The following is a 23182-nucleotide window of genomic DNA, read 5'->3' on the forward strand; positions in this document are numbered from 1 at the left end:
TAGACATTTCTCCAAAGAAGATATACAGATTGCCAACAAACACATGAAAGGATGCTCAACATCATTAATCATTAGAGAAATGCAAATCAAAACTACAATGAGATATCATCTCACACCAGTCAGAATGGCCATCATAAAAAAATCTACAAAAAGTAAATGCTGGAGAGGGTGTGGAGAAAAGGGAACCCTCTTGCACTGTTGGTGGGAATGTAAATTGATACAGCCACTATGGAGAACAGTATGGAGGTTCCTTAAAAAACTAAAAATAGAACTACCATATGACCCAGCAATCCCACTACTGGGCATATACCCTGAGAAAACCATAATTCAAAAAGAGTCACATACCACAATGTTCACTGCAGTTCTATTTACAATCGCCAGGACATGGAAGCAACCTAAGTGTCCATCAACAGATGAATGGATAAAGAAGATGTGTCACATATATACAATGGAATATTACTCAGCCATAAAAAGAAACGAAATTGAGTTATTTGTAGTGAGGTGGATAGACCTAGAGACTGTCATACAGAGTGAAGTCAGTCAGAAAGAAAAAACAAATACCGTATGCTAACACATATATATGGAATCTAAAAAAATGGTTCTGAAGAATCTAGGGGCAGGACAGGAATAAAGATGCAGACATAGAGAATGGACTTGAGGATACAGGGAGGGGGAAGGGTAAGCTGGGACAAAGTGAGAGAGTGGCATGGACATATATACACTACCAAATGTAAAATAGATAGCTAGTGGGAAGCAGCCGCATAGCACAGGGAGATCAGCTTGGTGCTCTGTGACCACCTAGAGGGGTGGGGTAGGGAGGGTGGGAGGGAGATGCAAGAGGGAGGAGATATGGGGATATATCTATATTTATAGCTGATTCACTTTGTTATAAAGCAGAAACACACCATTGTAAAGCAATTATACTCCAATAAAGATGTTAAAAAAAATCAAGAACTAAAAAAAATAAAATAAAAAATAAATTAAAACAATAAAAAGCTTGTGAAAATGTAAAAAAAAAAAAGAGATCAGTCATCTTTAATCTGATAACTGATATTGGTAATTAGGCCCTGCATTTATATCTGTGCATTGCATATCTGTGCAATCAAACTCAATCGTCAAATATTTCTTGTACCCTGAGCTACTGGTAGATTGTATATGAACTTACACAAATCAGCAGATAAGAAAGTTACTGAATGGGACAGTGTAAGGCAAGAATTTCAACCTCATATCTTTCCTCAGTGGGAGTGGCTTGTGAGATGCACAGAGGTGATCAGTGGTTCTCAGGGGGGGTGATTTTGCCTCCGAGAGGACATTTGGCAATGTCCAGAGACATTTTGGTTGTCACAACTGAGAAGAAAATATTGGCATCTAAAGACCAGGAATGTTGCTAAATATCTTACAATATATAGGTCCTCCCCAGCAAAGAATTATCTGGCCCTAAGTGTCAATAGTGCCATGGTTGAGAAACCCTGCCCTTGGATATTTAGAACACGTCACCTGGGGCCACTTAAGCAAGCACTTCAGTGTGATGTGGGTGGTGGCAGTGCATCCCAAGGGGAACCCAGAGTCTGATAGAAAACTGTAGTTTGATGAACTGTTTCAGGAGAAGCAACGTGGTGTAGTAGAGGGAGCACAGACGTGGGTTTGAATCCCAGTATGACATAGTGGCTTCAGGACCTGGAACAAATTATGTAGCCCTTCTGATCCTTATTTTCTTAATAAAATGGTGATAAAATGATCTACCTCATGGTGTAATTGTGAGGTTTAAATGAGAAAACTGAAATTACTGTTGACACATAGAAGGGCATCTAGAGCTTCAATTATTTTAAAACAGAAGATGAAGTATTTACAAGCAAAATATATAATGTGTAAGATACAGTGGTGTCCCATGGCTGGTGTAAAGAATATGACCCCCTGGGACTTCCCTGGTGGCACAGTGGTTAAGAATCCGCCTGCCAATGCAGGGGACACAGGTTCGAGTCCTGGTCCGGGAAGATCCCACATGCCATGGAGCAACTAAGCCTGTGCGCCACAACTACTGAACCTGCGCTCTAGAGCCCAAGAGCCACAATCACTGAGCCCACGTGCCACAACTACTGAAGCCTGTGCGCCTGGAGCCTGTGCTTCGCAACAAGAGAAGCCACCGCAATGAGAAGCCCGCGTACCACAATGAAGAGTAACCCCTGCTCGCCACAACTAGAGAAAGCCCGCGCGCAGCATCAAAGACCCAATGCAGCCTAAAATAAATGAATAAATAATAAATTTATTTGAAAAAAAAGAATATGACCCCTTAAAGTTCAAAGCACTGGGGCCTATGGCTTCCCCAGAGGGGCATCCTGAACAGTAGTGGGATGTCTTGAAGTGGAGAAGCCTATCCACACCATCCCTGAAAGCTGGCTGCTGGGGAATTCCCTGGCGGTCCAGTGGTTAAGACTCGGTGCTTTCACTGCCCTGGGACCAGGTTCAATTCCTGGGTGGGGAACTAAGATCTCCGCAGGCCGTGCGGTGCAGCCAAAAAAAAAAGAAAGAAAGAAAGCTGGCTGCCTGCCTGTGGATGATGTGTGGCACAAGGGGTCCAGGAGCCTGCCTGCCCCCATCACCTGCCTCAAAGGTTTAAGCTCTTTAGCAACTTCACATAAACTGAATAATCTTTTTATATCAGAATATCTTTAAATATATTTGAGATGCAAAAGGAATTCAAAATAGCTATCCTCAGTGATACACTTGGATTAAAAATTAAAGATACTTAAATTTTTTGAGTTATCCCAGATTCTAACTATTCAAAACCTTTAGCTAACCAGAACATATTTGCATTCTATTTTTATAAAAGAATTAGGAATTTATTCTGCAAAGCCTTTCCCCGTCTCCTTTACCTGTATTTATAGTGCTGTACAGTGAGAGTGATGTTTTTTAGGATAAGCAGGATATTGAAAATGGACTTGAAGGTAATTTAATGCAGTGGTTTCCAACTTTTAAACACCAAAGCCCTCTTTTTTAGTCCCTTGTGCCCTGTGTTTCAAAAGCTTTTGTTTGCCAAACTGCATTTATTAAAGAATAATTCTTTTATTTTTTGTTATTCAAATTCATGTATAACCACTAATCATACTTCTGATTGGTATGACATAACCAGACTTAAGTATTAAACTTCCTGTCCAATTTGTAAAGCTGAGTGCTACAGAATAAGATCTACCTGTTAGGGAGTAGCCTACACTGGAACTTTCAGAAAAGAGCCTGAAGGATGAAAATTTACCTTCATGAGACCTTAAAAAGCTAAAGAACTAAACTCAGGATCAAAGCTGAGAGAGCGTCAAATCTCTTTGAGGAACAGGGGTGACTGGAATGTGGGTTAAGCGTTTGCTCCATGTAAATATTTCATAGGAAACAAGACTGCTACAACCTGGGGACAGAGTGTGTGAATATAGTAGAGGAAGGGAATGTTACCCAGTAATCTGCCAATTTAGTCCACTTTTCTTAATTTTTGATGCCCTTACTTACAGAAGCCACCATCTTCATCTCGTGTTTTTACCACAGCCTCCCTGCTTCCATTTCTGTACAGAGCAGCCTGAATGATCGTTCTTTAGAATAAATCTGATAGTGCCACCCTCTCCAGACTTCTGCAGTGGTTTCCCACTAACCTGAGCCTGAAGTCCAGTCCTTAGCGGGGACACATGTGTTCTGATCTGGCCCCATTCACCCACTCCTTCGATAAATATTTATTGAGCTTCTAATATACCACAAGCACTGAGGGGTATGAAGAGGAAAAACAGACAACAGTCTCTGTCCTGGAGCTTATTTATAATAGCAGAGGAGAGATTAATTAGAATCTTAAGTTAAATTACAACCATTGTAAGTGGCACAAAGGAGAGGCATGACACTGCAGTGGGGACCTTTCTGCAAAGTGCTCACCTTTCTAAACCCAACATTTACCCCTGAACTATCTGCAGTTCCCCAAAGACCTAGGCACTACCCTCTTGCCTTTCCACGAGCTGTTCCCTCTGCTAGAAGGGCTCTCTCCTTCCTTACCTAGCTCCATTTTTTAGTACTTCCCATGTGTTGGGTACTGTGACAAGGACTTACCACCAAGTAAGTTTCCTCTTGCATTCTTATTTCCTCTTGCATTCTTTGGCTCAGTCTTAATTGGTGGGTACTACTGTTATCCCCGTTTTCTAAACAGGAAATTAAGGTCAAGAAGGCAACGTAATTTGCCCAGAGACCCGAAACTAGTACGTGAAGAAACTGGGATTCAAACCCAGGACTGCCTGACTCCAAAGCCCATTTTCTTAGGCACTTAAGTACTGTGTCTCCCAACTCCTTCACGTTCGCCTCATTACCCCCCCAGTCGCCTTCCCTGACACACACCCAGTCGAGTTGAGCGCTTCCACTCTGTTCCCACTGGCCACAGCCACCACAACACAGTAATTTTAATTTTCTAGTCGCCCCACTAGACGGAGCCCACCCTAGACAAAGACGCAGTCCGCATCTTTGCAAGCTCAGCGACTGGGGAGGAGACTACAGCTCACGTGGGCGGAAGTGCGGCGCCCCTCCCCCCCCCCCCCCGGGCTTGTCTAGGAAGACCGGAGGACTGGACTTGGTGGCCATCCGGTTCTGGCGCCCTGGGGGGGGGGGGGCGGGGCGAGGGGCGGGCTGGCCTGGCCCCGAGCGTCCCCTGGCTGGCCGCGACTCCACCCGTGACAAGTTGCTGGGGGGAACACAATGGCCGAAGCGGCGGAGGTAGCACTAAGTGATGGGGACACTGAGGGTGGCCCGGCGGCGAGGCCCCGCAGTGGCGGTGTGTGCGGCGCTGGGCTCCTGGGCCCAGGTCTCTGGCTCCGCCAGTCTGGCCCAGCCGCCAGGGCCCCAGTCAGTCACGGTCCCATCCCGTGGTCTCCCGCTCGCAGCCCCAGCCCGCAGCTTTGAGGTCCTCCGGGCGGCCCACCCAGCCCGGGTAGGCAGGATGGCCCTTCCTGGCTCAGCGCCTCCAGGGCTGTTATCTACGGGAGCAGAGCCCGTACGGGATGCGGCCAGGCCCGGTGCGCTGCCAGTCCACGCACAAAGCGGTCTCCGAGAGAACCGAGTGCAGGAGAGTGAAGGGGACCAGGTCATGCTGGGTAAGGAGCTTCTAAAGTGACTCCAAGAGTTATTTATGGGGACCTTGTGACCTTCGCAAAACGAAGTTTCTTCTGGGTTGGATGAGGGTCAGGGTGGTGGCTTCTTGGATTTGGAACAAGCATCACAGACCTCTGAATCCCTCTGGGATACAGAACTGTCTCTGTTCCGTTTTGAACTATTATCTAAAAAGTCAGGCTCACTGCGCCAGTGCTCGTCCCTCTCCCCCCCCACCCCCAAAAAATGCCTCTAGCAAATAAAATGCGACATCCTGATGCCTTGCAGTTATTCCTGCACTCAACTAAAGTAAGTTAGATTTGGTACAGTAATACACAGAATTAAAGGTTTCTGAACAGTGATGAACATGACGAAAGTGATGCATAGCTAATAGCATTGTCCAGTCTGAACTGAAGCGGGAAAATCTTGGTGTCAAGATCATTAACCAAGTAACAAAATTTAAACTATCCATTATTTATTGAGCGCTAACTCTGCCAGGTGTCATTTTAAGCACTTTACATGTATTTAATCCTCACAAAACCGCTTTTTAAATGCTATTACTGTCCACATTTGACAGATGAGGAAACAGAGGCACAGAAAGGTTAAGTAACTGAAGGTCACAACAAAACACCGCAAATAAATGGTAAGAGGCAGACAAGGCAGCCTATGTCCAGAGCCCATGTTCTTAATGACTATGCTCAGTCTTTATGGTATCTTCTGAAATCCGGAAAGCCATGAGTGGTGCCAGGGGGAAATTACAGGAATGGAAAAGAATGACATTTTTTCTGAAAAATTAACTGGACTTCATAGTAAGCGTATTAAGTTTCCTAATTACCACAAACTGAGTGGCTTTAAACAACAGAAATTTATTCCCTCACTGTTATGGAGGCTACAAGTCCAAAATCAAACTGTTGGCTGGGCCATGCTCCCTCTGAAGCCTCTAGGGAAGGATCCTTTCATGCCTCTTCCAACTTCTGGTAGCCCTAGGGGTTCCTTGGTTGTGGCAGCATAATTCCAATATCTGACTCCATCTTCATATGGTTGTCTTACTTCTGGTTCTCTGTCCAAATTTCCCTCTTCTTATAATGACACCAGTCATATTGGATTCAGGGCCCACTGTAATGACATCATCTTAACTTGATTACATCTGCAAAGACCCTATTTTCCAAATAAGGTCACGTCCATAGGTGCCAGGTAGACATGAATTTTAGGGGGACACCATTTAATGCAGCACAGTAGGGAAAAAATTATTCAGAATAATGTAAGATTAGGAACTTGGGGCAGGGCATTACCAGAGACAAGAATATTAGAAAAACATGCCAGTTTCAGAATTGTAAATTTAGAAATAATCTGGTTTCCAAGAGAAAATTTTCACCATTTCATTTGGTTGTGAGGTATAGATTTTGTCCAGGAAGTCCAGCTGGCTCTTTAGCTGGGCCTTACGCTCTGATCACCAGATTTCAGGGTCTGGTCCTACACTTTCCAGGTCCAGAATTTACTTGTCAGTGTACCTATCCAGAATTATTCAGGCCAGGAACAGACTTACCCAAACCACAAGAGAGTGGTATAAAAACGGGAAAATACAACTGCCTGATCAGAAAGTGAGGCGGGCTGTCAACACATTTTCTATCTAGGAAAACCTATAGAGGAAGGTAAATTCTAATCAGAAGTTTGCTTAGGGCTTCCCTGGTGGCGCAGTGGTTGGGAGTCCACCTGCCAAGCAGGGGACGCGGGTTCAAGCCCTGGTCCAGGAAGATCCCACATGCCATGGAGCAACTAAGGCCCATGCACCACAACTACTGAGCCTGTGCCTCTAGAGCCCGCGAACCACAACTACTGAGCCCACACGCCACAGCTGCTGAAGCCCACATGCCTAGAACCCGTGCTCAGCAAACAAGAGAAGCCACCCAATGAGAGGCCCACACGCCACAACGAAGAGTAGCCCATGCTCGCGGCAACTAGAGAAAAAGCCCGCGTGCAGAAACAAAGACCAAGGCAGCCAAAAAAAAAAAGAAAAGTTTGCTTAGTGGGCATGGAAGCAAAGCAAGGGCGTTGTCAGGTAATATTAATGCAGATGTCATCCTGCTCTGATCACTTCGTATATCTACGTGCTCTTGGGAGGAGGGCAGGTGTCTGCCCTCTCTGTATCCACAGAGAATACCCCCATGAGCTGGAGTGAGCACCCTCCCCTGAACCAGTGCTGGAGGCACAGGCACATTTTTGCTCTCTGAGTCCATCTTTTCTAGATGTAGAAACCTACTGTTTCTTCATATCGGGTTTAAAACAATTGATTAAGTTCCCCTGTCTTGATTATTATAATCATACTCCATCCAGTGCTCCTCTGAAACCAGGTCCTGGTAACTGTGATTGGACTTAGGAATTCCAGGATTTCCTTACCTCTTTGAGTTATTTCTACATGTGGATAATTTCAGCCATTATATGTTGATACTTGCTGGTTTATTATTAAAGAGTAATCTCTTCCAAGTTCTATTGGCATCTTTACTTTGCTCCTTTGAAGGGACAGCAAGCCCACCCATCCTTCCTTTACCTCCACTACTCTCTATACTTCCCCACAGACTTGTGTAATCAGGCACAGTGCTGTGTTCTTACTGGGCCCAGAGGCAGCCTCTGCATTTAAAGTGGTGCTTTGAGGCAATTACTTTTCAGTCCTTCATGGTTGACAGCTGAGATAAAACTACTTGCCATTCTTCTCCCTATTTATTGGGTATATCCACTAAATGGCCAAGAAGATGAAACTGTAACTAAGGGTCTCACCTCTCAGGCAAAAATATGTCATAAACAACTCTTGAAGTATCAAGGCTGCTCACCATGATCCACCTGACTGCCCTTCTCACCTCCAGAGGTGGGCTCCCAGCAACGAAGTTTATCCCGTGTGATACCCCCTAGCCCCTACCACCACCGATTACAGTCAAAGTCAACACTTGACCTAAACTGGGACAACTGATTCTCTTTTCTAAGATTTTGGAAGTGGAACTAAAGAAATCTAGTTAATACAGGGCTGGTCTTTTGCATAAAGGAAATTTTAAGATCCAGGAGCTAAGGTACTAAAGGAAAAAGACCGTTTGCCGAGAGAATGATGTGGACTCAAAGTCTGATTCAGTAGCTCTCCCGTGTGTTTCTGACGATCCGCCGAGTTTGGGAACTGCTTTTACAGACCATAGAGACCAAAGTTAGGTTTAGAAGCCTTTCTCTTTCCCAGATTATAACACCATTTTTGAGAATCTAGAAGCTCAACCCAATCATAGAAATGTTTTACTTTGAACATTTGTTTCCCCTTCTAAGAATTTCTTTTCTCCTAGCATAGTGGAGGGAAGCCATATATATGTAACGAATGTGGGAAAGGCCTTAAATCAAAGCTCAGATCTGATTATCCATCACAGCATTTATACTTTTAACTTATGTTTCAGATAATGAAAAGAAAACTGAGAAGGAGGAATGGAAGCTAAAGCAGGAAATTTCTGAAGAAACAGGATCAGGACACCCTGTACAAATACCCCATGGATCTAAATTTTTAGGACCCAGTGAAAGTGAGAACAGCTTGGAGAGGCAACAGGTAAACTCAGCAGAGGCTGGACTGCTACACTCTTCTTTTGAGGAAAAGGGGTTCAGCCAAGTGAGCATTACCCTTAAGAAAACCCTTATAGGAGAGGGAAAGCTTGACGTTAATAAGAAAGTGAGAATTTGTGATCTGACCCCAACCGTTACACATCAGAGAGTTTCAACAGAGGAAAGAACCTATAGGTGCAAGGCATGTGGCCAGAGCTTCAAATAGAAGTCAGGACTTACTCAGCATCAGAAAATCCATACCATAAAGAGAATCTATAAGTGCAACAAATGCGGAAAGGTCTTCAGCAGGAGCTCTAACTTGTTTATACGTCAGAGAATTCACACGGGAAGGAAACCTTATGTTTGTGGTGACTGTGGCAAAGACTTTAGCTGAGCTCCAATCTCATGCGACATCCGCGAATTCATACCAAGGAGAATCCATATGAATGTAATCAGTGTGGAAGAGCTTTCAGGGGAAGCTCAAACCTTATCCTGCACCAGAGAATTCATAGTGGAGGGAAGCCATATGTATGTAATGAATGTGGGAAGGCCTTCAGTCAAAGCTCAGATCTTATTATCCATCACAGCATTCACAGTGGAGAGAAACCCTATGAACGTAATGACTGTGGGAAAGCATTCAGTCAGAGCTCCCATCTTGTTAACCACCAGAGAATTCATACTGGGGAGAAACCCTATGAATGCAGCGAATGTGGAATAGCCCTCAGGCAGAGTTCCCTTCTTATTCAGCATAGTGGAGAGAAACCCTACAAATGCCCTGAATGTGGGAAAGCCTTCAGTGGGTGCACAGTTTCTCTTAAACATCAGAGACTTCATATTGGAGAAAAACTTGAATATGAGAAAGCCTTCAGTTCAGATTCAGAACTTAACGGACAGCAGACAATTCACAAGGAAAAGAAATCTTATGAATGTAATGAATGTGGAAAAACCTTCCTAGGCAGCTCAGATCTTATTAGATATCAAACAATTCACACTGGAGAAAAACCTTTTGAATGCAGTGGATGTGGAAAGGCCTTCAGCAGGAACTCAGTCCTTATAGAACATCAGAGAATCCATACTGGTGAGAGGCCTTATAAATGCAGTGAATGTGGGAAAGCCTTTAGGGGGAGCTCTCAACTTATTCAGCATCAAAGAATTCACAGTGGAAAGAAACCCTATGAATGCAATGAATGTTGCAAGACTTTTAATCAGAGCGCAGACCTTATTCGACATCACAGGATTCATAGTGGAGAAAAGCCCTATGAATGTAATGAATGTGGAAAAGCCTTCAGGTGGAGCTCAGACCTTGTTAGGCATCAGAAAATTCACACCAGAGAGAAAGTTCATGAATGTAATGAGTATGGAGAAACTTTCAGTCAGAGCTCAGGTCTTAGCATCAGAGACACCACACAGAACCCTAGGAAGACAGTAATGATAAAATGTCTATATATATATATATTTGTTTTTAAATACTGTTGTGTCTACCTTTAGCCATTGTAACTATAATACTTGGAAAATTCTAAGCTTCTTAAGAGCGATTTTCATCTGATTCAGTTTAGAGTGTTCAGCCTCAGGCTGTGTGCAGATTTGTCCTTCCTAAACACTTTCCACAAAGACCTTGATGGGGTAAGCCTTTAATTACATTTTCACTCCTTACTTTATCATCAGAGGTTCCACACCACAGGGGAATCTTGCAAATGGAAGAACTTGCTTGTAAAGCACCTACATCATCACAAAATTGTGTCCTCGTGTGTCCTCTTCAGCAGCATCAGGAATCTAATAACTTTTCCCATCTTTTTATCCATAATATGAAATGTACCAAGGGAATATAAGATAGGTGTGATATCCTGAACTCTAGAATGAATGGTTCTTCCTGGGACAGAGTCTAATCCAAAAGTCTGAAAATGGTCCTGATGTTTTCTCATTAGAATAAATGTCAATATGAGTAGATTAGGGAGTTTGAGCTTGTTTCTTCCATTCCTAGTAAAATCAGATACAGAAGCAGCTAGTTTAATTAGGAAAAGGAAGTGACTAGTAAATCATAGGACAGTTACCTTCTTTCATATAAGGGTAGAAGTTGTGATGAAATCTCTTCTGTAGGATTTAAAAGTATAATGGCACTTTGGAGTCTGACATACTGAAATCCAGGTTCTGTCACTTTAATCTATGTAATCTTAGGCAATTTTTTTTTGTTTCTGAGCCTTGGTTTTCTCATATGTAAAATCAAGATAACGATACCTCCCTTGGGCTATCTTGAAGATTAAATGAGACAATTTTGTTAAGCACTTAGCAAAGTTCTAGGCACATAGTATACAACAAATGATAGATGTTTTTATCAGTAGTTCCTATGGGCGGTGATTATCTAAGGCATTTTGAAGGAAAGGAGACAACATATTCTCCCAGGCTAAAGTCTTCTGGAAAATTACATGATTCTGCATTTCCTGATCCTACTTGAAGTCAGAAGGGGCTTGGCTTAGTGTAAGTAAATGGTAAGGATTGGGGAAAGCGGGGGTGGGGGGGATTTATACAAATGTTCAAGGATGCTGTATCTTTTTTTTTCTTTTTTTTTTTTTGTGGTAAGAACACTCAACATGAGATTTACCCTCAACAAATTTTTAAGTGTATGATACAGTCTTTTAACTATAGGCACAGTGTTGTACAGCAGACCCCTAGAACTTACTCATCTTCCATAACTGAAACTGCACCTGCCGAATAGCAACTCCCTATTTCTCCCTCCCCCCAAACCCTGGCAACCACCTTTCTACGCTTTGCTTCTGTGACTTTGACTATTTTAGGTACTTCGTATAAGTGGAATCATGCAGTATTTGTCCTTCTGTAGGATGCTGTATCTTGGAATAATAAAGTTAGCAGTGAATCTGAGAAAAGTTACTATAGCACTATAGAGTTGAATTAAGATTTTTCTTGGAGAGGCTAGCGTTAAGCTGAAAGTATTAAGAGGTCAAATCAATAAGTATCCTACAAATATGATAGTGAACTTTAATTCCTGTAGGTGGCTTAACTGGTTTTGAGACAGTAATAATCAGAGAAAATAAGGAGGTCTCAACTTTTTCACATGATAGAAAGCAAGAAACAAAAGTCCAGGACCAGATGGCTTCACAGGCGAATTCTATCAAACGTTTAGAGCAGAGTTAACAAAACCCTGATACCAAAACCAGACAAAGATATCAAAGAAAGAAAGGAAGGAAGGAAGGGGGAGGGAGAGAGAGAGAAAGAAAGAGAGAAAGAAAGAAGGAAAGGAAGAAAGGAAAGGGAAGGGAAGGAAGAAAGAGGGAAGGGAGCAAATTACAGGCCATATCATAAAAGGCAAATTGTAGTGAGTTGGAAAGGCTCTTTCGACCATCTGAACTATTTCAAAGGAGTCAAGGCACTGTTGTATGGTTTAATCTTTGTGTTCTTATAACTCATCAGGTCTCCAGTCCAGTGACCTTTCTATCCATTGTCCCTCCCTGGTTTTTACCCTTTCCTATTAGATACCTCTGTCCAACACTTCAGCCACTCTTTTACCAATATCCTTTTTGCCTCATTCTTCAGTCACGTGTACCTAGCCAAAACAAAACTACCATGGACAGTCCTAATTGTCCTTTCCTGAGCCTGCACCTGGGTTGAGGAAGAAAATCACAAACCTAGGGAGACTTATGCCTTTGAGCACTCAACACTAATGCAATCTCTAGTCGGCACTCTCTCCCATTATCTGTAATACCACTTAACACCTCCCCCTCTCTTTGCACATCTAACCACCCACCCACCACCCTTCTTAGCACGCAATCTCTTCACAAAGAAAGTAGAGACCTTTGCACAGAAACATTTTCAACTTTTTTCTTCCATTCCTTTCCCTCACACATCTCTCATATACTGTACCCAACTTTGCTCCCTTCTTAATAGAACTGCCTTTTCTCATATCTAGGGGGTCATCTTTCTGTCTGTGCTTCCTATCCCACTCCCTCTGGGACCTCACTCCATCCCATTATCCCATCTCCTTCCTGTATCTTCACCTCCCTTCTCCACTGCCCCTTCCCAGATGTGTACAAATATGTTCAAGTATCTTGCATCCTAAAAACCAAACAAAATTCAACCCCAACCCATTTTTTCCCTATATCATCTCCCTTTGTAGCCAGTTTTTGCAGGATCTTAGTTCCCCAACCAGGGATCAAAACCGGGTCCTCGGCAGTGAAAGCACGGAGTCCTAACCACTGGACCACCAGGGGATTCCCACATTGTCTCCAATTCTTAACTCTCTTCCTCAACCCATTGAGATCCCTCTCCCAACACACTGTCAAATCTGTCTTTACCAAGCACACCAGTGACATTGGTCACCAGATCTCCTCTTTAGCTGGCTCCTTTCCTCCAAACCATTTCTTCCCTGAAGCAGGATGGGTTTGAATGTAGCAGCTGAGGATGTTGAAAATAGAGCAGGTAAATATGTTGATGTCCTTTGGCTGCAGCTAGAGTACAAATAATTTCTCCTTTCAGCTTCTGAATCTCTCATGAAATAAAGATTTGGAGGAACTTTCTCCCTACCTCTGAAGTTTATGAGATTAGAAGACCTAAAATTCTGGTCAGTCATGTGACACTATGGCCATGTTTTGTATGGTTGGGCATGAGTTAAGCCTGTGATGAAGAGGGCCTTGAACAGCTGGGAACGAGTTTGGAAGGACTGGTTTCTCTGTCTCTGGAGTTTTATTAGAATCTTGGGTAAAATGATTTTTCCTCATTACCTCTGAAGGGTATCCATGACCATTTTTTAGATGTGTGATCAAGGAGACTGTACCCCCATGTGCTTTCTTTCCTCTTAGCATAAAGAATCTCTGGATCAGATCTGGCAGCACCTTGAGATCCTGAGAGTGAAAGTGAACTAGGCTTCTCTGAGCCTTGGTCTTCCATTGCTGTTCTACTTGCCTCAGAACTGTTCACCTTTTTAATCCATCATACACACCACTATTTGATTCTCTTGAAATACTGCTTTTATTATCTCACACACAAACATGCAAACTCACATTCAAAAAGTAGCCAGTGGGGCTTCCCTGGTGGCGCAGTGGTTGAGAATCTGCCTGCCAATGCAGGGGACACGGGTTCGAGCCCTGGTCTGGGAAGATCCCACATGCCGCGGAGCAACTAGGCCCGTGAGCCACAACTACTGAGCCTGCGCGTCTGGAGCCTGTGCTCCGCAACAAGAGAGGCCGCGATAGTGAGAGGCCCGCGCACCGCGATGAAGAGGGGCCCCCGCTTGCCGCAACTAGAGAAAGCCCTTGCACAGAAACGAAGACCCAACACAGCCAAAAATAAATAAATAAATAAATAAAAATAAAAATAAAGGAATTCTTTTTTTAAAAAAAGTAGCCAGTGGCTGCCCGTTACCTAAAGTAAAAGTTCTTGGCTTGGCGTTTAGTTTGAGGTCTGGTCTAATTACTGTCCCTAAACAGCTAATGCATTGTCCTGACTCTTATCTCAGGCTCTCCTGATCCCCTGCGGCATTCAGAGTCCCCACCGCTTAAACTAACTTTTTCTTTAAACACAGGCAACGTGTCTGACAGGTTCTGACGGGCACACACTCAATTCTTTAAAGGAAAATGCCTTGTCGCTTTTTTTTTTACATTGTTCATTGTAAGAAAAATTCAAACACTGAAGCATGACTTGTTTGAATGAACAAACCAAAGTCCTTTGTTTCTCCAGTCTCACAGCTTACCGGAAGCCATTATTACATTGTAAATCTTTTATGCATGTTCTCCTTTTTTCTTCACACTCCCTACACATTTAGCTTTTTGAAAGCAGGGAACTATATTTTTGTATCCCCTCTCCTCCAACCCAGACCTAGACTTACGTATATATTTTTGTTCAATAAATGTTTGAATGAATGTCCGAGTTTATAATTTTCTAGTTTTGTGGCAGTTGTTGAAAACTATAGTCATCACAGGAGCACAGTATATGTAATTTCCTTTTTTTTCTTTCCGTTCCAGATATAACCATAAACTAGTCACTGCAGAAAAAAATTCAGGTTAAATTAATTTTGCTTGCTTGGTCAAAGTATCCATTTATTTCAAATTAAACTTGGTGACTGGTTTCTAGTTAAGTGTTTTTGTTGTTGTTTTGGCTGTGCCGCACAGCTTGTGGGATCTTAGTTCCCTGACCAGGGATCCAACCCCGGTCCGGAAGTGAAAGTGCCAGAGTTCTAACCACTGGACCTCCAGGGAATTCCCTCTAGTTAAGTATTTTAATGATTCCCATTTGAAATTCAGTTGTTTGCCAGAAAGTGGTGCTTCATGTTACATTTAAATGTAATTGCTCTCTAGCACTTTCTTGGGGTCTTCTTACCCGCCCCCCGCCACCCCTAGTCAGGGTTCTTTTATATACATTTGGCTGGTGCACACAATTTTGGTAATTTATATTTTGCCAGAAGATCATCCATTTCATCTAGGTCTTCCAATATCCTACCCTAAAGTCCTACCCTAATGAAATGGTCTGTAATTCTTTTCGTCTCTTCTGATTCTATGGTTATGTTCTATTTCTCATTCCCATTCTGGTTAATCTTTCTTTTTCTTCATAAGGCTCTAAACAAGTTTATCGGTTTTATTGCTCATTTTAAAGAAATTAGCATTTGAATTTATCTCTTCTTTTTAATTTTTCCTTTTTTTAAAAAAGTATTTATTTATTTACTTACTTGGCTGCGCTGGGTCTTAGTTGCGGCACGCAGGATCTTCTTTGCAGCATGTGGGATCTTTTTTTTTTAGTTGCAGCACGCGGAATTTTTAGTTGCAGCATGCGAACTCTTAGTTGCAGCATGTGGGATCTAGTCCCCCTGCATTGGGAGCACGGAGTCTTAGCCACTGTGCCACCAGGGAAGTCCCCATTAATTAGTTTTTATCTTTACTGATTCACTCGTCTTTGCTTCTTTGGGTTTATTTTACTATGATTTTAAAGTTTCTTGGGACTTCCCTGGGGGCACAGTGGTTAAGAATCCGCCTGCCAATGTGGGGGACATGGGTTCGAGCCCTGGTCCAGGAAGATCCCACATGCCGCGGAGCAACTAAGCCCGTGCGCCACAACTACTGAGCCTGCACTCTAGAGCCCGCGAGACACAACTACTGAAGCCCGCGTACCTATAGCCCATGCTCTGCAACAAGAGAAGCCACCGCAATAAGAAGCCCATGCACTGCAACGAAGAGTAGCCCCCACTCACAGCAACTAGAGAAAGCCCGGGAGTAGCTACAAAGACCCAACACAGCCAAAAATAAATTAATTAATTTTTAAAAAAAAGAAAATTCAGCTTTAAAAAAAATAAAGTTTTTTAAGGTGATTTAAATTGTTTTATATCTGTTTTCATTAACAAGTGAGGTAGTTAAGGTTATACATTTTCAAGCATGGCTGTTGCTAGGTCCCATAGATTTTACCACGAAGTGTTCTGTTTATTGCCTGTCCCTAAACAGCTAATGAATTGTCCAAATTCTTATCTCAGGCTTTCCTGATCCCCCCTGCAGAATTCAAGAGTTTGTAATTTCGCTTTTGATTTCCTCTTTTGATCCAGTTGGATTTTCTTTCTGATTTTTACTAGTTTGCTCAAGTTCTAGTGCATCCTATTTTTTTCCCTTGTTAATTTGGACGTTCTACTGTACTTTTCCATTCTCATAATGGTTACCTTCCCTAGAACTCATAATCAGACGCATGTTTCTCTCATTATTGGAAAAGAAGATGACAGTGATTTCCTCTATCAACAAGTCCTTTTCCCCCCACCCCAGTAAACTGCAACCTTACATTTCTTTTTACTCCTCCGCAGGAATTGATTTTATTTACTAACGGACACGCATAGGCCGGTGGTTGGGAATATTTTCTCCCTGGGGGTAACTTCCTCCTCGGCTGTGACCCTCTAATCAGGTCTGGGAAGATGTAACTAGAAAACAGAACGTAGAGGAGGAAATGCTGCAAAGAGGCCACGCACAGGCCGGAATTTCCCTGCTGTTTAAATCGGCTTGGACGGCCCCTGGACCTACAACTGAACAGAAAAGCGAGGCCCTCCAGCCGTTAAGCCAAAAGGCCCGCTCACGCCGGCCCCGCTCCCCTGCCCAAGGACTGCGATTCCCAGAGCCCTCCGCGACCGGAGAGGCCACGACCGCGGGTGCGCAGGCGCACAGCTGCCCCCGCGGGTGGGCTGGAAGCGCGCTGCGCAGAAGTGGTCAGATGGGAGCTCCGGGTCCTGCGAGGTGAGTCTTAGCGGCGGCGCCCCGGGTGTCGCTCTTTGGCCCGTGCTGCTATGGCCAGTCCCGGGAGGCAGCGGCGGTTTCTGCAGTGAGCACATCCCTCAGGCAGCCCTGTGAGGAACCGAGGCCAGACCGCGCGGAACGGGGTCTGGGTCCCCACGGTTCCCGCGCCCGGTTGTACGGATTGCGTCACGCGTTGTGGAGGGCGGGGGCTGGCCCGGTGCCCCTCTTCTCTTCTCTGGAGATCCCAGGGGTTAAAGTGAAGGGTGGGGAATTGTAACTGGTATGGAGGACAGCCCCCTCCCCAGGCGATCGGGCGGTCCCCTGCCCAGTGCCGTGCGCAGAAGTTCAGCTGGGGGCTGTCGCCGCCGGAGCATCACCCCGAGATGTAACAGCCTTCTGCGCTCGTCTTCCGCGCTTCCTTTGTCCTCGGCCAGCGCCCCTGTTTGTGTGCCTTTAATGGCCTCTGGGTGCGTCCCACCTCCTTCCCTTTAGATTCTCCTGACGCTGGACACCTTACCCGAGACCACGTCTTGCCCATAGGAGCCGCATCTCAGGACCCTGCTACAGATCCTGGGCGTTTGAATAAGATTGCCTCATAGGAAATTTAAATTTTTCTTTTGTTGTGGCCACTACAGAAATTTGAGAAAGAGTGGAGGGGCCATCTGGGAGGAGGCTGCCTCTTCAGTACCTCTGAGAGTCAGTAATTGAAAACAGGCAAGTCACCTTGCACTGAAAAGTTACTCAGCTCTGAGCTCTGGAAACTTGGGTTTTGCTTAAGACTTGTTTCTTCCAGTGGGATCCCGGAACACATTTTTTTTTCCTGCTGTTTTCTCCTGCTATAGCATTTATCTAGTTGTATTATCTAGTGTAGCAAACTCTTTACATATCTGTCTACCAGATTGTAAATATCTCAAAGGCAATGACTCTTACTGGAATAGGAATCTGGAGAGGAATGGAGAAAAAAGTATTAAAGGGTATAGTACAGGGTTTGGCTCTTGGTAGATGCTGAGTGTGTGTTAATGAATTTAAAAAAAAAAAAAGAATGATTTCTACTTATGTTACAGGGTGCCCTTGAAAGACTCCTGCTAGTATGGGCCTTCTACAGAGCCAGTCCAGGCTAGGATGGCTGGATCACTAACAGCAGCTGAAACTCTGGCCCTTCAGGATACACGGGATCAAGAGAAGATTATGATGATGGAGCCAAAGGAAGAGGAACAGTCTTGGGAGTATGAGACCAGGCTACATGGGAACCACTCTCCCAGTCAGGAGATCTTCCGCCAACGCTTCAGGCAGCTCTGCTACCAGGAGACTCCTGGTCCCCGGGAGGCCCTGAGCCGACTAAGGGTACTCTGCTGTGGGTGGCTAAGGCCCGAGAGGCACACCAAGGAGCAGATCCTGGAGTTACTGGTGCTGGAACAATTCCTGACCATCCTACCGGAGAAGCTCCAGTCCTGGGTGCGGGGACATCACCCTAAGAGTGGAGAGGAGGCTGTGACTGTGCTGGAGGATTTAGAGAAAGGACTTGATGAACCAGGACTGCAGGTGGGAAGGGGAACATACGATCTGTTGTGGGAGCCAGATCAATGACCTTCAGGCTGGACAGAGGGGCAGCAGTAGGGGGAGTTGCCAAGTTCAAAACTCTTTTGGGCCAGGTAGAGCAGTGAGTGTGTGTTTCTGTGTGTTTTTTCTGCCCTCAAGCCCTGAATAGGACTCTAGCTCCTCTTCCTGCCCCTGTGCTGACTCTGAGGAGGCTCTCTAAAGTCTCCTTGGAAGCTTTGGCTCCACAGAAACCGAGTGGTGCCTGATCACCTCCAGGTCCCAGGCCCGGCACACGGACCTGCACAGGAAGAGCCGTGGGAGGAGAAGGAAGCTGTGGGAGCTGCCCAGAAGAAACCAAGCATCCAGCTCCAGCCTAAAGAGACCCAGCCTTTCCCAGAGAGCGGTGAGGAGCAGGATTCTGTGGGGAAGGAGAGGAGGAGGAGAGAGGACAAAGGGCACAGAGTAGGTGGTCAGAAGTTGGCTCTCCTCATCTTGGCCTTACTATTCTTACCTCTTAGGTGAGAGACTTAGCCTGTTTCATCACTCACAAAATTAGGAATAACGATAACCTACCTCATGTAGTAGCTGTAAGGATTAAATTTCAATCATATCTGGCTGTAAAGCCTCACCAGCATCTCCTTTAGGGCTTTAGAGAGCCCTACAACAGGACCAGAAAATACTTCATTCACTTCCTGCCTCATCATCTCCACTGCCCTGGGCTACAGGCCAGCCTGGAAGTCTTTTCTCTTTTAACTTTCTCATGACTCCCAAAACATACTTTTTAAGCCATAACACACTCCGCGTGAGACACAGCCTGTCATCACCTTTATCTACCACCTACCCCCCACCTAAAAGCCCTATTTGATATTCTCTTCCATCTACACTTCTGCCCTTCAGATTCACCACAGAAACTTCCTTCCCGGCCTGCCTTCATCCCCACAAACATGCTCTCCTCTCTCCTGCGGCAAACTCTAGAGTGAGAGCCTCAGGACCACGCACTGTCCTTGCTGAGTGCTGTATGACCTCATGAACCATCGGGAACGTGACATGAATATGTTGCTAATCAAGAAGACTCTATTTAATAACTTCGTTTTACACCACAACCCCACCACCTCCAGACAAAAGCATATAAAAATTCAAATTCTTGTTAGCAACAAAATGGGAAAAACCAGAAATGGAGATTAATCTTAGTGTCTGCTCCATAAGTATGTTTATATTTCCCAGCACTTCCTTGCCTTTCTTGCAGAGTTCTCCTTGTTTTCTTTACTTCTGTTTTGTAAGTCTCTGTACAAAGCTAACTACTGTTTGACATTTTTTTTCAGCAAGCATGTTTCAGATTTCTTTAACCACAAGCATTTAACCTGAAAAAAAATGTATTTTTAAAGTCTTGCATTACCTTATAGCAATTGCTTTTTGTCCTCTTTAGACTACAGAAAGCGTTACAATTAAAACACAAAAAGCGTTAGAGATGTTTTAAAAACCAAAACGCAAAGCACTCTTCTCTTCATTTTTTAAGGAGCAGCTCAAAGGGAAAGGCAGAAAGCACCAAGAAGGCAGTCGTCCCTTCAGTAAAGGAGCCAGCTGCTTGGGGATCCTTTTCTGTGGCTAGAGATTTGTGGGGCAGGGAATGACTGGGAAGAGGTGAAGGTCACGGAGTCAGGAGGAGCAGGGTCTTTGTGCGTTTAGGAACATCCCTTTTCCCTCAACCGTGATTCTCATTTTTCCCTTCCCACACAACATCACTCCCCAGTTTCTTGAAAATATTATTTTGCTCATATTTTTTAAGAGTAAATCCTAAAAGAAGGTCCTGCCTTGAAATTTATTTTTCAAATAACATTTTTGCAGTGTTCCATTAAAGAAAATTTAGAAAAAAACAGATAAGGGGGAGGGGGGAGAAAAAAGGAGAAACCTTCTCCCCTACACAATCCCATCACCAACAGATGACCAGTGTTCATATTTAAATGACTTCCCTTCTGAATTTTGTCATGTGTGTATATTGAATATTTTTTAAGCTTTTATTTTCATGCCAGAAATCCTAATCCAAGTGTCATTTCTCCATACATCCAGAACAGGTATATTTACATTTTCCATCAGTTGTTGCAGAAGATGATGCAGAGCCCAAGGACAAAGGGTCGTTGCCAGAACCACCCATTACTGACGTGGAATCACAGGTGCTCAGAGAAAAACTCACCACCAGCACCTCTACATTTGAAGCTGCCTCTGAAGTTGAGGCCCCTTTAGAGCAGCAGCAGAGAAATCTCAAAGGGGAAAGACTGAAGCAGTCCCCCGCTCAGGGGAAAAGCTTCAGGCAGATGGTTGTCACCCTTAAGACAACTCCCACAGGGAAGAAAGACCATGAATGCAGTGAATGTGGTAAAGCCTTCATTTATAACTCACACCTTATAATCCACCAGAGAATCCATTCTGGAGAGAAACCCTATAAGTGCAGTGACTGTGGGAAAACTTTCAACCAGAGCTCAAACCTCATTCAGCATCAGAGAATTCATACAGGAGAGAAACCCTATGAATGTCATGTGTGTGGGAAGTCCTTCAGGTGGAGTGCTCATCTTGTTCAACATCAGAGGGTTCATTCAGGGGAGAAGCCCTACGAGTGTAATGAGTGTGGGAAGGCCTTCAGTCAAAGCTCATATCTAAGTCAGCATCTGAGAATCCACAGTGGAGAGAAACCTTTCCTATGTAAAGAATGTGGGAAGGCCTACAGATGGAGTTCTGAGCTTATCAGACATCAGAGAGTTCATGCCAGAAAAGAGCCTTCCCAATGGACTGTGGGTGAGAAAGTCTCCAGACAGAATTGTACTTTTGTCTAATCAGTTTTAGGACTATATTCCATAAAAGTTATAAGCACCTTAAGATTTTTCCTGTGTCTTTCTTGATTTAGGAAAAAATGTTTACCTAGTCCCACCTGCAGCTCATCGCTTCATGCCCTCTGTTTGAGATGACTGTATCAACTAGCATGCCTTTGGCTGCGAGTAACAGCCAAGATGCCGACTTCATTAGGGTTCCGGGCCTGGCACAGAGCAGCTGTGCAGGCAGTGACCATCCTGTATTAGTATTATTGTGAATGGGTCTTCGGTCCTGGCCCTTCCTCAGCCCCATACTGAGCTGCCTCTTGGGACAGGGTCACATCTGCAAGTGTCCAGGCATGAGACAGAAACCACACTTGTTCTTTGAGCAGGGAACGTTTAATACAAAGAAGTGCTAGCTAGTAAAGGGGGATTATCTGTTAAAGGAGGTAATGAGATCTTAGTATAGAAATAGCAGCATGGCGGGCTTCCCTGGTGGCGCAGTGGTTGAGAGTCGGCCTGCCGATGCAGGGGACGCGGGTTCGGGCCCTGGTCTGGGAGGATCCCACATGCCACGGAGCGACTAGGCCCGTGAGCCACAATTGCTGAGCCTGCGCGTCTGGAGCCTGTGCTCCACAACAAGAGAGGCCGCGATAGTGGGAGGCCCGCGCACCGCGATGAAGAGTGGCCCCCGCTTGCCGCAACTGGAGAGAGCCCTCGCGCAGAAACGAAGACCCAACACAGCCATAAATAAATAAATAAATAATAAAACCCAAAGTTAAAAAAAAAAAAAAAAAAAAAAGCAGCATGGGGAACAGCTACTACCTCTAGGACTGAGGGAGAGCACCAGAGGAAGAAGCAGACCTAGGAGAGCCAACCCTCCCCCACCCACCCACCCCACCCCCCGCACTCCCAGCCCAAGACTCTGCACAGGTGAAATTCAGGCCTGACTGGACAGGTGTGGCTGCCCCAGGGGTGTGTGCGAGCTGGTCTGTACGGGCTTGCAACAGCCAGTTCTGCACTTCTTTTCGCCAGCCTGCATTGAAATTGGTCATGGTGAGAGTATTCATGCCGTGGAAGTCAGGAAACGCTACAAATCAGGGCTTTTCTTTTTTAACTAGTTGTTAAATATTGACACTAGCTGGTGAAGTTCATCAAGGCGCTTCAGAGCAGGAAGCCACTGGTCGAGGTGCCCGCAAACACCAGAGGACGGGTGCTGCGCTGTAAGGACAAGAAAGAAAACTACCAGAAGGAGAAGCCCCTTCCCCTTTGCTTTGTCCCTCCAGTGCCCTTCACTGGCAAAGCCTGACACTGTGCCAGCTGGCAAAGGGGAGATGTCGACAGGTCCAGCTCCAGTCTCACAGAGTACGGCAGGGGACGGCAGACTTGGCGTGAGGAGGTGATTACTTGCTAACTGGCCCATGTTATAAGCTCCTTTCCACCTCAGGACCTCTGTCCTCATTCTCCACTCCCTAACTCCATGCTCTCCTCCCAGATAGTTACATAAGTCACATTTTACTTTGTCTAGATCTCCACTTAAGTGTCACCTCTTGAGAGAGGCCTTCCCTGACTCTGAGATACAAGTTTTATTTCTCTCTCACATAAATGTCCAGACATGAGCAGGTGGTCAGCAAACAGCCCACAGGCCAAATCCATCTTGCGGCCTGTTTTTTAAAGCCCACAAGCTAAGAATGGTTTTTACATTTTTTTAAGTGTAAAAAGCAGGAAAGAAGAGTGACAGACTGTGGCTCACAAAGCCTAAAATATTTACTTCTGGCCCCTTACAGGAAATTTTTTTCAAGCCCTGGTCTAAGGGACAGCTCAGTTTAATTTCACCAGGTAAGTCAGGGACCCACCTTGCTCCTCTGTCCCCTAGATTAGGATGTGTTTGTCTGCATGGTTGATGCTGGATCATTACCGTATCCACATTCCAGCTCCCAGGAGGAGTGACGTAATGGT

General features: G+C 44.8%; 1 protein-coding gene across 4 annotated transcripts in view; it reads left to right on the forward strand.

Moving 5' to 3' along the window:
• Positions 1-21700, forward strand: part of ZNF232 (zinc finger protein 232) — a 41810-nt gene extending 20110 nt beyond the window's left edge. The window contains exons 3-7 of one of the 4 annotated variants that reach the window (XM_036836257.1): positions 8532-9748; positions 16457-16880; positions 17945-18422; positions 18696-18822; positions 20487-21290. In XM_036836257.1, coding sequence (XP_036692152.1) covers positions 18003-18422; positions 18696-18822; positions 20487-21247 — 1308 coding nt within the window. In that variant the 5' untranslated portion in view covers positions 8532-9748; positions 16457-16880; positions 17945-18002 and the 3' untranslated portion in view covers positions 21248-21290. Of the gene's footprint in view, positions 1-8531; positions 11146-16456; positions 16881-17193; positions 17595-17944; positions 18823-20486 lie in introns of those variants that run through there. The other 3 variants (XR_005017746.1, XM_036836259.1, XM_036836258.1) reach the window with 3 other exon arrangements.
• Positions 21701-23182: the final 1482 nt, after the last annotated feature.

The sequence above is a fragment of the Balaenoptera musculus genome, chromosome 20 (genome assembly GCF_009873245.2).
Source record: "Balaenoptera musculus isolate JJ_BM4_2016_0621 chromosome 20, mBalMus1.pri.v3, whole genome shotgun sequence".
NCBI classification, from domain to species: Eukaryota; Metazoa; Chordata; class Mammalia; order Artiodactyla; family Balaenopteridae; genus Balaenoptera; species Balaenoptera musculus.